At 52.5% G+C, this 13,237-nt stretch overlaps 7 protein-coding genes across 7 annotated transcripts; 4 read left to right on the forward strand and 3 right to left on the reverse strand.

Moving 5' to 3' along the window:
• Positions 1 to 464: 464 nt before the first annotated feature.
• Positions 465 to 2,043, forward strand: BU24DRAFT_337720 (uncharacterized protein; the record flags this gene model as incomplete). Its single annotated transcript, XM_033523100.1, has 2 exons — positions 465 to 942; positions 1,028 to 2,043. The coding sequence occupies 2 exons, from the start codon at positions 465 to 467 to the stop codon at positions 2,041 to 2,043; spliced, it is 1,494 nt and encodes a 497-aa protein (XP_033390461.1).
• Positions 2,044 to 2,079: 36 nt separating this feature from the next.
• On the forward strand, positions 2,080 to 2,490 carry BU24DRAFT_337515 (uncharacterized protein; the record flags this gene model as incomplete). Its single annotated transcript, XM_033523089.1, has 1 exon — positions 2,080 to 2,490. A coding segment is annotated over one exon (411 nt), but the record flags the coding sequence as incomplete, so codon positions are not given.
• Positions 2,491 to 4,070: 1,580 nt separating this feature from the next.
• Positions 4,071 to 5,017, reverse strand: BU24DRAFT_38130 (uncharacterized protein). The gene has a single exon (XM_033524739.1). It carries the CDS (start codon positions 4,731 to 4,733, stop codon positions 4,200 to 4,202), a length of 534 nt encoding a protein of 177 aa, XP_033390463.1. The 5' UTR covers positions 4,734 to 5,017; the 3' UTR covers positions 4,071 to 4,199.
• A 968-nt stretch (positions 5,018 to 5,985) lies between these two features.
• Positions 5,986 to 6,917, reverse strand: BU24DRAFT_37843 (uncharacterized protein). Its single transcript, XM_033524664.1, has one exon. It carries the CDS (start codon positions 6,633 to 6,635, stop codon positions 6,099 to 6,101), a length of 537 nt encoding a protein of 178 aa, XP_033390464.1. The 5' UTR covers positions 6,636 to 6,917; the 3' UTR covers positions 5,986 to 6,098.
• A 1,167-nt stretch (positions 6,918 to 8,084) lies between these two features.
• BU24DRAFT_339448 (uncharacterized protein) lies at positions 8,085 to 9,788 on the forward strand (the record flags this gene model as incomplete). The annotated part of the gene is made up of 2 exons (XM_033523180.1): positions 8,085 to 8,871; positions 9,076 to 9,788. 2 exons carry the CDS (start codon positions 8,085 to 8,087, stop codon positions 9,786 to 9,788), a joined length of 1,500 nt encoding a protein of 499 aa, XP_033390465.1.
• A 1,347-nt stretch (positions 9,789 to 11,135) lies between these two features.
• Positions 11,136 to 12,275, forward strand: BU24DRAFT_417787 (uncharacterized protein). The gene has a single exon (XM_033526807.1). It carries the CDS (start codon positions 11,486 to 11,488, stop codon positions 11,999 to 12,001), a length of 516 nt encoding a protein of 171 aa, XP_033390466.1. The 5' UTR covers positions 11,136 to 11,485; the 3' UTR covers positions 12,002 to 12,275.
• BU24DRAFT_38092 (molybdenum cofactor synthesis protein-like protein 2 large subunit) lies at positions 12,148 to 13,207 on the reverse strand. Its single transcript, XM_033524728.1, has 2 exons — positions 13,166 to 13,207; positions 12,148 to 13,069 (listed from the first exon to the last, which is right to left on the reverse strand). Exon 2 carries the CDS (start codon positions 12,796 to 12,798, stop codon positions 12,250 to 12,252), a length of 549 nt encoding a protein of 182 aa, XP_033390467.1. The 5' UTR covers positions 12,799 to 13,069; positions 13,166 to 13,207; the 3' UTR covers positions 12,148 to 12,249.
• Between the last annotated feature and the right edge of the window lie 30 nt (positions 13,208 to 13,237).

The raw sequence follows: 13,237 nt of genomic DNA on the forward strand, positions 1-13,237 counted from the left end.
CCAAGTACCACGTACCCACCCGGCCGCCCTCGCTACCGACCCGACGGCCTTCTCCAATCTGGACAATCATCACCTCGGGGTGCACACGCGCTATCACCCGCACAGCAAAGAACAGCAGCAGATCCCAGATCACTCAATAACAGATTCCTCGACCTCGCCGACCCGTGCGACGACTCCAGGCTCGAAGTGGCCGCGGGTAATCCATCGTTTCAAGGTAAGCTCTTCTCTCCCCTGCCTCCCACCCTACCCTACCCTACCTACCCTACCCTACCCTACCATTTCCCTACCCTTCCCTATAAGTAAGATCGCCCTAGCCCACCAACCACATGGTTCCGGTCGGCCTAACGATTGTTTACTGCTTATGCTACATGCTAACTCGAATGTAAAAGAACGTTGGACTTGCTCTATAATCTCCCTCAAGACACTCCACATCCCCCTTCAAGTCCACAACCATACTGCCCAACATGGTCGACTTCTATCCACATAGCATGTCTCACGACTTCCAACTCTACTCCAACAACCAGGAGCAACAGCTCGACTTCGTCCCATCGAGCCAACCCTACCTGGCCACCAGCTACGAATTGGACCCCACATTCACTGCCGCCTCCTATGCCTCCGTCCCCATGCCAGCCTACTCGGAAGCACCACGCCAGGACCTCGTCTTCCACTACGATGGCATTGCACAGGGCGTCAAGCCCGCCTTCCAGTACAGTCCTCATGATTCGCCCAACTCCGTCTCCCACACCTTTGAGCAGCCACCCATCCTCTCGGCTTCGTCCGAGTCCGGAGCCTCAGTGTCGTCTTCAACCATGGGATCCCCCTCGCTAAACCCACAGTTCAACGAGCCATGGAATCCCATGAACAGCGGACTTGGGCTTCCCATTGTCCACAACTCCTCTGGCTTCGAATATGACGGCATCGTCGTGGCCGACAAAGGCGCTGGTTGTGTCGGTAAGTCCGCGAGTGCATTTGGTTGAATGTCCTCTTCCTCTTCCTTTGATCGAGTCGATCCGCTCACATGTGCAAGCAGACCCAAACTTGATCCAGCCATTCGCCATGCAGTTCCCTCAGTCCCCCTACCAGGAACTGCGAGCTACACCCTCTCCCTACTTCCCAGTCTTGGAGCACCCGCCATCACCGGCGCCATCCCACACCTCCACCAGGAGCCAGCGCCCCGGGTCCAGGCAGTTTAAGAAGGGAAGCCAGTCGCCGTATCTCCACACCCAGCAATACGCTCCCTATCCCACATTCAACACCCAGAGGCGGCGATCGGATGCTTCTCTCCACTCCCACCACTCCGCCACCAGCCGCAAGAGCGGAAGCAGCTTCGAGCTCGACGACGAGACCAAGGAGAAGGGCCTCTGCCCCCTCCCAGAGTGCGGACGCGTCTTCAAGGACTTGAAGGCGCACATGTTGACCCACCAGACCGAGCGCCCTGAGAAGTGCCCGATCACCACCTGCGAATACCACGTCAAGGGCTTCGCAAGGAAGTACGACAAGAACAGGCACACTCTCACCCACTACAAGGGCACCATGGTCTGCGGCTTCTGCCCCGGCTCCGGCTCGGCGGCTGAGAAGTCGTTCAACCGGGCCGACGTCTTCAAGCGCCATCTCACCTCCGTCCACGGCGTCGAGCAGAATCCCCCCAACAGCCGCAAGAAGTCGCCAACCGGACGCAAGGCCTTCGCTGGCCAGCACAACCTCGCCGGCACCTGCTCCACCTGCTCCATCACCTTCGCCAACGCCCAAGAGTTCTACGAGCACTTGGACGACTGCGTCCTCCGCGTCGTGCAGCAGGCCGACCCCTGCGAGGCCATCAACCAACGACACCTGACCATGGTCGCCGAGGACAAGGATGTCACCGAGACCCTTGATAGGAATGGCTTGTCAAAGGAGGTCGAGTATGCCGTCCCCAGTTTTGATGACGACGATGAGGAAGACGAAGACGACGAGGTTGACGTTGATGACCAGAACGATGACACGTACGGCGCTCGCCGCTCGCGCTCCGGCAAAGGGTCGATCAAGACCTCGAAAGGGGATTGACAATTAACACATTCCCGGGGTGTCGCTTCGCACGCCGGGAGTGGCAACGCTTCCAAGGTTACGAAGACCTCTGGTGGGAGAGGTGTTCGGGCTGGACTCACGTTCAGCAAAGGTGGGGTGGCCATCACAGGATCGGGCCGCAAGAAGCGCAAAAACTACCCCGTCTCCTGGGGCTGCCCCACCGAAAAGATGAAGATGAAGAAGAGGGTGCTCTGCGTCTACGACGGGCCCAGGCGGCTGTGGAAGGACGACATGATGCTCGACCAGGAGTTCGAGGTCCGCATGAAGCTTCCAGACGGCAAGTCGTACGTCACCGACTTGGACGTCCAGACGCTGAAGAGGGCTGAAGCATTCCACGGCGCTACACCCGAGGAGCGTGGCCCCTGGGTGCCAGACAACATCATGGGCGCCCCTGCGACATCTGAATTAGAGGGGCTCATGCCATGAAGGCATTAGCTTGGTGAGCATCACCAAACCAACCAAAAAAAAACAATATACCCCCGGAAAATGGGTCGACTTCCGGCAGGAGTCGAAGCACACTGAGACGCCGTTCACGCCACGATTACCAAACCAAACCATGTTGTACTTTTACACTTCCTTAATGTCTTTTCTCACCCTCCATCTTTCCCTCCTCGCGCCACGGGAACATCTGCGCGCGCTTATCACATCATTTAAGCGATACGACACGGAACTATCTTGGGCGTTAATTTTTTGCGATACCACAACTTGTCTGGGAGGAAATCTATGCTTGTCAAACCCTTGTTTTGCTTTTTCAGGGCGACATTGTTTCTGTTCACTTGTTCTATGCTTTTATCTTTTTGCCTTTTTCCTTACGACCTGGAATGAGCTCAATGCGGTGGGTTATGGGATGGATGGTTATTGGAAAAACCGCCAACGGATTGGAAAATAAGGGAGGGAGGAAAAAATCTTTTCGAGCCTCTTCCTTTTTTTTTTCGAAGGAGATCTTTTATTCTAATGTGTTAAACTATCATCATCATCAGCATCGTCCATCACTGAGATGGATGCATGGATGGATGGGGGGCAAGGGGGAAAAGGCGGCGTCCGTGCTGGACGCGCTCGCATGGCTTTCTTCTACTTCTTCCCTTCATCAGCGTAACTATTGGTTAGTTTTGCATGAGCTAGCAATGTTCCAGATGGATCAATGTTTATTACTTCACACACACTCTCTCTTCACACACTTGACTTGACTTGACTTGACTTGACTTGACTTGACTTGACTTGACTTGACTTGACTTGACTTGACTTCGCTCTGCTATGTTGTGCTGTGCTGTGCTTTAGGTGATGTGGAAGTGATACTTCGATACCTTGAGTCTCTGATAGCTAATTCATGCACGAATCATAAGGTTAACACAGTCAGTGCAGGAGTACGATACGGGGGAACAACGCCGCTCATGGTGTCCCTGTTCTTCCCCCACTCCCTTTCTCTTTCTTCTCGGGTTCATGTTTGCTGGTAACTAACGTTCTTAATCTCTGTCTCTCTCACAACACTCACATCCTCTCTCACATCCCTCTCTTACATCTCTCTGTCACATCTCTCTCACATACCCTCACATACCCTCACATATTCTCTCAAACCCTCACTCACTCCTCTCTCACACACAGTCTCTCTCCCTCCTTCCCCCGTACATCTACCATCTACAAAAGAAACGACGCGGAATTCTCGCGTGTTCCGCACGGCTGTGACCGACCCTGAATGGAGTGGAGTGGAGCGGAGCGGAGTGGTGAGCACGAGTGGTGAGGGAGTGGTGAGTGCCGGAAGAGTGGCTGACCCTGGCTGACCCTGCCTGACCCTGAGTGGAGTGGAGTGGAGCGGAGTGACGAGTGACGAGTGACGAGGGGCTGAGTGGAGTGCTGAGGAAGTGTGGGAGTATAGGACATGCCGTGAACGAAGAGAAAAAAAGATAGGCTGGTTTGCGTTGGGTTGTGTTGGGTTGTGAGGGGAAGGAGTGGTTCAGGTTCAGGTTCAGGTTCAGGTTCAGGGCTGGGGAGCGGATGGATGGATGGATGGTTGGATGGTTGGATGGGTTGATGGGTTCCGTCTCGAGACTCCCTCTCTCTCTCTCTCTCTCTCTCTCTCTCTCTCTGTGTGTGTGTGTGTGTGTGTGTGTGTGGTGATGATGGGGGAGAGTTCAGGTTCAGGGCTGGGGAGTGGATGGTTGAATGGTTGGATGGATGGGTGGGTGGGTTTTAGGTTTAGGTTCTCTCTCTCCCTCTCCCTCTCTCTCTCCCACCTCCATCTCCCCCCTCTCTCTCTGTGTGTGTAGAAAAGAGGATAGACAGAAAGGATGGATATATAAGAGTGTACAAGGAAGGAATGTGCATATAGAGATGGGGTATGTGTGTAAAGAGAGTGTGTGGAGAGGGGGTGTGTAGATAGGGAGTATGTAGAGGGAGTGTGTGGAGAGAGAGTGTGTGTGGAGAGGGAATGCGTAGAGAGGGAGTGCGTGTAGAGGGATTCTATATAGAAGAAGTCTGCAATGTAGAAGTGTGTAGGGCCTGTAGTATGTTAGTGTGTGTGTGCGTATGCAAACGTAGAGGTTCCTTCTTGAAGGTCTGATGTTCGCCCCATGGCATGCAGTTCGTAGGGACTCGGAAATCCGTCCTTGATGGCATGCCCACGTCCGGCTTCGACCCAATCTCTGGAGACGGCCGCATGAAATAAATGGCATTCCTCCGTCCTTGTGGGTTGTTTGACCTCTTACCCTCTAAGCTCGCGAGCGAGCAACTTGTCACAAGCACATACGACGCCTCGTACGCGTCTACGCAATGACTTCCAAGTCTGACGTCAAAGCCTAGTGCAGCGATGCATCCTTGACAGACGCACCCGGTAAGGCTCTCAACAGCCAGTCTTTCCTCCGACTAACAAGAGAAACCAAAGCAACCCCACACCGAGGCCTCAAACGACATGAACTCCTCATCCACCACCACAACCTCCACAAAGACATCCCGCCCTCCCCTTCCCCGATCCATGCCCCAGCAACCCCGGGTCCATATGGCGCGGATCACGGTAAACGACCCACCTGTATCATTCCCGTGTACCATTGGCGTGACAACCATACAGGGACCACGAGTGCATCACCCACGAAGCCAAAACCTTGCATCTGATCGCCCAGCAGACCACAATCCCATCCCCGTTCCGAAGCTTCTCGACCACCGGGTCCATCCACACGGGCGTCGGTACCTACTCACGTCGTTCGTTCATCCACGGCGGCCAGCAGCTCCATCGACGTTGCTCGCTCGGTGCGGCCAGGAGGGGGGGCAGAAGCACACAGCTGACGACAGACTGTGCGACACGTGCTCCGACGACGTCTTCCCACAACACAACTCGCCAAGTTGACGACGGCCCACGAACGCGGACTCGACGGTTTCGGTTCGGGTTCGTCGTGCCGGCTTCCTGGCTCGCGAGCTCCCGACGCCCCAACCACCGTAGATAGAAGGGTTGGAAGACGCTTGTCGTGGGACTGACTGGACGGACCGCGGTTTGGCTTCCAGCATGTGAGGGGGGGGGGGGGGGGGGGGGGGGGATCTCGACGGCGCGTAACATCATCGTGGATCCGTGGACGCTGAAGGTCAGGGCGTTGAGTGATTGGGAGTACGAGGGGTACTTTCCCGCTGGGGATGGAGGCGTGGGAGGGGGAGGTGGGTGGTGAGGCGTATCGTGGGCGTCGTGAGGACCTGAGGGGGTTGATCGAGGCTGGGGAACTTCCTGAACCGGAGGAAGTGGGATTGAATGGGCAGCATGAATCGTATGACTGCTGAGATGATTTATTTTTGACTCGGAGTAACGGACTATGTGCACGCTTCATCATGTTGGATGGCTAAGAGACGGCTTTCAAGGAGATGCGAATGGCGTAGACACCCGTGGATTGAGAGGGCAGTGCGACGGACGTTTGGAAGAAAGACTACCGCATGTTAGCTGTTTGTCTGCTGAAAGCGAGATGACAAGTAGTTGTGTTGATACAGCGAAACACCCCGTAAAGCATACGTGAAGACAAGCATTTATAATTTAGAGTTATGGGTAGAGGTAGAAGTATCTATCCTGTCAGCGTGCATGTACGTAGAAAGACGGTTTGAACGAAGGCGGGATATAAGCAGATGCGGAGTGTATGCAAAGATAGAAGTGTGTATGTGCATGTATATGGTAAAGAAAGGACACAGAGATGGGGGAGTAACGTTGGGCGGTAGGTTACATCAGTTTGATCAGGGAGACCTTGTTTACTGTTGTTTTGTTCCAGTGAAGAGAGTTTATAGATAGGAGGTAGAGAGAGTGTAGATGTAAAGTACATATCTATAGATAGAGTAAGTATGTATACTGGAGGGCGTAAGCATTTATGGAGGTAGAGCACGTGTGGAGAGGGAACGTGTGTAAAGGTGAAGTAGGTGTAGAGGCAAAGTATTAGTAAATTAGGATACAGAGAGGAGAGTGCAAAGAGTGTTATATAAGAAGCAGAGAGCTTTGAGGGGGTTAGAATGGAGTAGCAGAGGGAAAGAACAGAGTCAGACTGAAGGATATATAGAGTTTGTACTGGGAAGGACATACGTTTTTGATTTCGTTGTGATAGAGAGGGCATATGGGTAGGGGGTAAACGGAATTATACAATAAAAGGAATCTACGAGGGCTAGACATGGGTTCATTTTGTTTTTCTTTTGCTGATGCCATATTACGTCGTTTGTATAGTACGTACGGTATTGTAGGAGCAGTCTAGTGGCTGAATCTTGAGCTGCAAAGGGTCGAGTGACAACATGATGGAGCAGGGTCTCGATTTGAGAATTTGAGAACTATGGCTCATTGGCGTAGTGGGCAGGTCGGCCTGGTACGATATCTTTAAAGTGTACATGTTAGAAAGGGGATGGATGACATGTATATGTACCGTTGGATGCCCTTAGTGGCGCCAGGAATGCTCATGTGACAGACTGATGAGTGGTTGGGTTTCGGTCAATCATCTACCAGTCTCGGCCAGGACTGAGAAAATAGGCGAATATAGTTAAAATTCGTCTTTCTTGACGAATGAGAGTAGATAGGGTAAGGGTAGAGCGTATGGATATAAAAGTCAATGTGAGAAAAGATCAGATCATCAGCTGTGGTGTATGGTATGAAGACCAGCTTACACGGATTGACTACTTTCCACTGTATTATCAAGCCCTAGGTTCTAGTGGTACATGGACAGGAATTGCTGACCCGCTAAGGCCTTCGATATATTCAATAATAAGATCGACAAGAAGGGAAATACACATGATTAGAAGGTCGAATGCAATCTGACAGACGGTGTAGTGTAGTAGGTATACCGCGGGAGCCACGGGAACTACAGAGATCGGACGCGGGCAATAACCCTGATGGAAATCGACCATCACGACCGACCATGGGACACATCGCCGGGATACCATGATGGTAACTCATGGACCAGTAGCTCCCGTGTGATCCAACACGCAGGCCAGGGAGGACAGGTACGAGGGTTTCATTTGTGATCGTTGGTGTTGTCGTGCATACCTTATCATAGTTACTTGTACTTGTACTTGTTCCGGACGGAGACTTGTAGGTTAGGTAGGTATTGAACCTACTCCCCCTCTTTGTTGGATCTGGCCAATCAGCGTCTGAGAAATGAGGTAATGATTGGTGGACGTTGGTCGCTCTAGCCTCGGATGGTCTTGGAATTTGGTCGTTGACTTTGTGGTGTGATGAGATACATACACCGGCTGGACTCAGCTCGTGAGAAGAATGTCGATAAGAATTACACTTCAAACAGATGAAGTATATTCATTCATTTCCTCCTCTAATAAAGCCAGTCCTCTTATCCACACAAAGTACAAAGTGCGAGTACGAACAAAGTGCAGTGCACAAGGGTAAGGGTTCGGTGACGCTTGGTTGTTGTACTTATTAGTGGCGTGGCACCTGCGGACGATCGGCACGGATCAACCCATCGCTAAGGGTGTGAGAACAGGCCCGCTCGTTTCTTAACCTCCCATTATCCCTCGTCGGTCCGTTCCTCCAAAAAAGGTGTATTCGACTGGGGCTCCACGCCATGGAGTCTGCTAGCCCCCCAGTGCCCGTGGCCAACGACTATCAGAACACACAGGAAGGCATTTGGCCAAATGGTCCTGTCCAGCTCGCCCGTGGCCGTCAGGCGAAGGATCCCAACGCGAAGACCATCGCATACCAGGTCACCAGCATCGAGGACTTCGAGTCATCCCTCCGCGACTACCTCAATCAACCACAGGACGCGCCCGAGCATACCGAATGCCAGTTCACCTTCTGGATAGGCGCGACCTTTCTGGTACAGGCACCGCAGCCTGCGGCCAACGCGGGCGCGTCTCAACCTCAAGCTCAGGCGGTTCCGCCTCAGCAGCACTCATCCCAACCTCCCCCGCCTGGGTACCAACCTGCCGGGCAGGTGGCCAACGGAGTCGGCCAGTATGGCGGCTCTCACAACTATCAGTCCGTGTCTGATCCCGCCATGGCGTTGACGATGCCGAATTTCCCTTCAAACGACGCGTCGATGGCAAACAACAACAAAACAAAAGGCGCGAAGGGCCAGGCGAACGCGAAGGACAAGGGACCGAAGATTACCATGAGCATTATGCAAGCTCTGCAGCCGACGACCGATCCGAAGGAAAAGATGCGTAATCAGAGAGCCATCGCGAAGTGTTGTATAGACACCATACAGAGGATTGATGGATACCGATACAGCTTCCACAACTGCTGGAATAGCAGGGAAGACGATAGCTTCCGCTTTTCGTACTACTGTAACGACTCGCTCCTGAATAAGGATCGAGCCGCAAATGGCAAAGGAGCAAAGCTCGGGAAGAGAGGTACGTGTTTTTCATCATTTTCGGCAAGAGATTTTCTTCGTTGTGGCTGAGAGATATGGGAACGCGTGGCATGGCATTTAAAAAACGACTGCCATCTCAGTCCCCGTACAGAACGCGTTTTGTCTATTGAGAGACATCTTTTTTGTTAGAGAGACATGATAAAGTTTGAGCTATGGTAAGATCGAAAGTACTGACATATATCAGCGACGAAACCAGTCTATGACTGCAAGGGCGTGCTCTCCGTCAAATTTTCCGCCACGAAGAGCAGTCTTGATGTGCATTACAAACACGTACCCGTTCATAAGACATACGAGGAGCGTGCACCACCTCCTCGCAAGGACTCGAAACGGCGCAAATTCTTGGAGCAAGCCGATCCTGACGCGCTTGTCCGATTATCCAATCGACCACGAACGGCTAAGTCTGGAGAGGAGTCTGAACCCGATCCAGCACCAAAGCCGAAAAAGAGAAAGAACAGGAATTCGGCGGCAGCAGTTCCATTGGCAGCCCCGCCTGTGAAGAGTACCGAGGAACCCAAAACAGCGGCTAATTCGATCGAGAGCGACTTGAGAGCTCAAAGCCTTCGGTCTTTGTTAGAGTTGATCCAGACTGACCCTGACCCGCCACCGCCTCCTCCCCCTCCTCCAGCTCCTGTTGCTTCGGCAATGCCAGTACCTGTCCCAGAACCTCCTCGTCCTGGTCCCGCTGCGGCGCGTAAGGATGACAAGTCTAAACAAGCAAAACAGCCAAAACAGCAAACTCAGTCCACCCCTCAACAGAACAAAAAGAGGCCCAGGAACAGCTGTGATGTCTGTAAAGCTAAGAAGACAAAGGTAAGTTCAACATGGCAAATCTCCACTTCCTTGAAATCTACCAATTATACCATATACTCCATATATGGCGGATTGCTAACTTATTGAAAGTGCGATGGTCTTCGACCAGTTTGCAATACTTGCACCGAAAAGAACCGAAACTGTTTCTACAGTTTACCTGCTTCGGACAATCCACAGCAGAATTCACCTGAGGGTACTCATATCTCGGGTGAAGCCAGTGGCCAATCTCATCAAAATAGTAGCAATGAGTTGTCAGAGCTAGAAAAGATGAAGAAGGAGCTTGAAGAGGCCAGAGCTCGAATTTTACAACTCGAGGCCGAGAAAGCGGCTCCACCACCCACGACTCCAAAGCAGACCCCGAAAGCTTCCACACCGCGTCGGGCAACGCATCATGCAAAATCAATCTCTCAGTCCCAGGCTCAAGCGCCGCCTGCAACAACCACACCCGCACAACATCAGCAAAAGCAGCAACAGCAGAAGCAACAGCAGCAACAGCCCCAGATGCAGCCTCAACAGCAGCAGCAGCAACAGCAACAGCAACAACAGCAGCCGCAGCAACCGCAGATGCAGCCTACCCAGCAGCTTCAAGCAGCTCAACAGATGCAGGCAGCCCAATACGGTCATTACGACAACAACGCCACTGTATCACAATATGGGATCCGCCCACAACCCCCACAACCTACACAGCAACAACCCCACCAGCAGATGCACACATCCAGTGGTAATATGAACATTGATCCTGTTGCAAATTTCGTGGCTAATCCCATCATAGGCCTCGCACCCACGCAAGACGCAAACAACCCCTATGGTCGCCAATTTGCCTGGCCACAGTATTTCGGCTATCAGAACGCCCAGCAACAGCCAGATCAGTGGTCAGGATCCCGGACTAACATGTATCGATCTTGAATTTCGTCTATCCACAGCGAAACCTTTCCGTGGCGTCGAGACCCGCTGGGTCTTGAAGGGATAGCGTGACATTCTTTCTGGGGTCCTTGTACTGTCTCTCGTGCTTTGGTCAACGGGCGTTGTCATCTTGGTCCTTCTTATACCCAATTTGTATCAATGAGATAATGAAAGTTTACGGGTAATGAAGGGATTAATTGTGTTGCATTACAGCGGTATCTCACATGTTTATTTTTAAGATAGTGGTTTGGATTTCAATACTCAATGGTTATTCTTTGCTCGATGATGAGAACTAATTTGCTGTGATTTTGAGGTTTCAAGTGTGATGGTTCTCGTCACAGTCCTCCTTCGAACAGTCAACATGCTGGTCGAAAAGCGAGGATGCATATCAGTATCGACATGGCCTTGGACCCGAGACGAGGTCAGCATGATCGACTGTCACGACACCGCAATGGTCAAAATCCCCCAACAATCGGTTGATTACAATTTGCTAGATTGATGGTATCTCTGCATTCATAACAATTAGCCTATCTCGCATGTCTTTCACAGTAATTCAGCTATTTACACGCAACAATGTTTCTCCGATGTCTTGGCATGTTGTGCATCCCGACTTTTTTTATATCTTCGAGCACATTCTGTTCTCCGTGATCTATGGTCGGTAGCGGCGTATAATTTCCTCTATGACTTGTTGAAGCATATATGCATATTCGTTCTTGGCTTTGATCTAGCAAATTCGCATCCGCCGGAGCTCTCGAGAGTTCTACACAGCATACAAGCATACGCAAGCTGTCCGAACAATTGTTCGACAGATCAATATCAAGCCTCGTTTGCACTCTTGCACGGCCAATGGAAGTTTTCAGAAATTTCCAACTCGATTCAATATGAGCACACCACCCTCCGACCCAGCCAAGCCCTCCCCGGCCGCGAAACCCAAAATCGCCTACGAAACCACACCCATAACATCGACACGATCGCTCAAACAACTCTCCATCTTCTTCTTCGGCGCCGCCTGCCTCGTAGCATCGACCGCGATAACGCGGCGCGCGGTGCACCGCCGCCAGCTCCGCAAGCTCCCCAAGTTCTACGAGCCCAACACGAACCCGCACGAGCACTTCAGCCCGGCGTCGGACGCGCTGCAGGCGCTCAACCTCGCGACCATGAACTGCGTCAGCTTCGGCATCATGAGCGCGGGCGGCGCGCTCTGGGCGTTCGACCTTTCCGGCCTGAAGGAGATGCGGGCGGCGCTGAGGGGCCGCCTGGGCTACGAGCAGATATTCAGGTCTGAGGAGGATAACCCCGCGGCGGCGGGCGTGTCGGCGGAGGAGATGGAGGCGTGGAGGAAGGCGGAGGGGGATGGGAAACATCGGTTTGGGTCGGATTCGCTGAGGAGGGATTGAGGGTGAGGGGAGTGAGGGGGAGGGCTGGATGAACGAATTGATCATGATATATGTATATTATTATATGAGTATTGTATAACAAAAGGACAAGGATATGTAAAACGCTATCATTAGTTATGGCAATGGCGTAACGATTCCATACCCGCCATCACGATATCTGGCGGAGATATAGATATGTAAAAACATTAGGTAGCAACACGCGCAACGAAACCTCCGCAAATCGCATCATCAATCGACTGAACTTCAGTTCAACAACAGCTCTTCTTCCCCGTTCCCCCCTCTCCGTCCTCAACCCTCACCCCCATAACCCCATCCCTATTCGCCCTCCACACCCCCTCCCCGCCCTCAAACCTCTCCAACTTCCATATCTCCGCCCTGCCCTTGACCTCCTCGAGCGCCTCCTCGCCCGCCCTCCACGCCGCCTTCCTATGCTTCGCACTCACGGCGATCACCACGCTCTCCTCCGCAATCGGACACTCCCCCAGCTTATGCACAATCGCGATCTTGTCCAGCTCGTGCTTCTTGAGGATGTCGCTGGCGATGGAGAACAGGGTCGTCATGGCGAGGGGAGGGTAGGACGTGTAGGACAGGGAAGAGACGGCGAGGTCGTTGAAGGTGTCGCGCGTTGTGCCGATGAAGAGGACGGTGGCGCCGGCGGAGGGGGACCGCACGAAGGATGTTGCGGAGGAGGGGGAGAGGGCGTGGGGCGTGAGTTCGATGTGGATGTTTGAGGTCGTTTTGGTTATCGGGGCGCTGGGGATGTCGGGGTTGTAGGTTGAGGGCTCGGTCGTTGACATTGTGTAGAGCTTTTGGGTTCTTTGGTGGTTTGGGTGGGTGGATGGTGGGATTGTGAAGCGGGGCGAGTAGTTGAGGTTGGAGATGGGAGGTTGAAGCTTTTGCTTTGGTGGAGGTGGGTTGATTGGTCTGGAGATGTGTTTTTTGCTCTCTGGAATGTTGGAATGTCCTGACAGGCTCGATCAGGTTGTTGTTCAATACGAAGAGTGACTGAATGATCGATTTTCGGAGAAATGTAAAAAGAATCCAAAACGGGCGATGTATGTATATGTACTAAACGCTTATCAGAAAACACAACTCAAACGTAATGCCAATTATGAAATGCAAATGCACGTAGGCGAACAGCCTGACGCTGTAGTGCATACGGACTCACATAGAATTATAAGAATGGAATTGAATCTGTTTGACGAGGAGTCGCGGTACGGCGGATGGTATAAGGTT

The sequence above is a fragment of the Aaosphaeria arxii genome (genome assembly GCF_010015735.1).
Source record: "Aaosphaeria arxii CBS 175.79 unplaced genomic scaffold BU24scaffold_1, whole genome shotgun sequence".
Classification (NCBI taxonomy): domain Eukaryota; kingdom Fungi; phylum Ascomycota; class Dothideomycetes; order Pleosporales; genus Aaosphaeria; species Aaosphaeria arxii.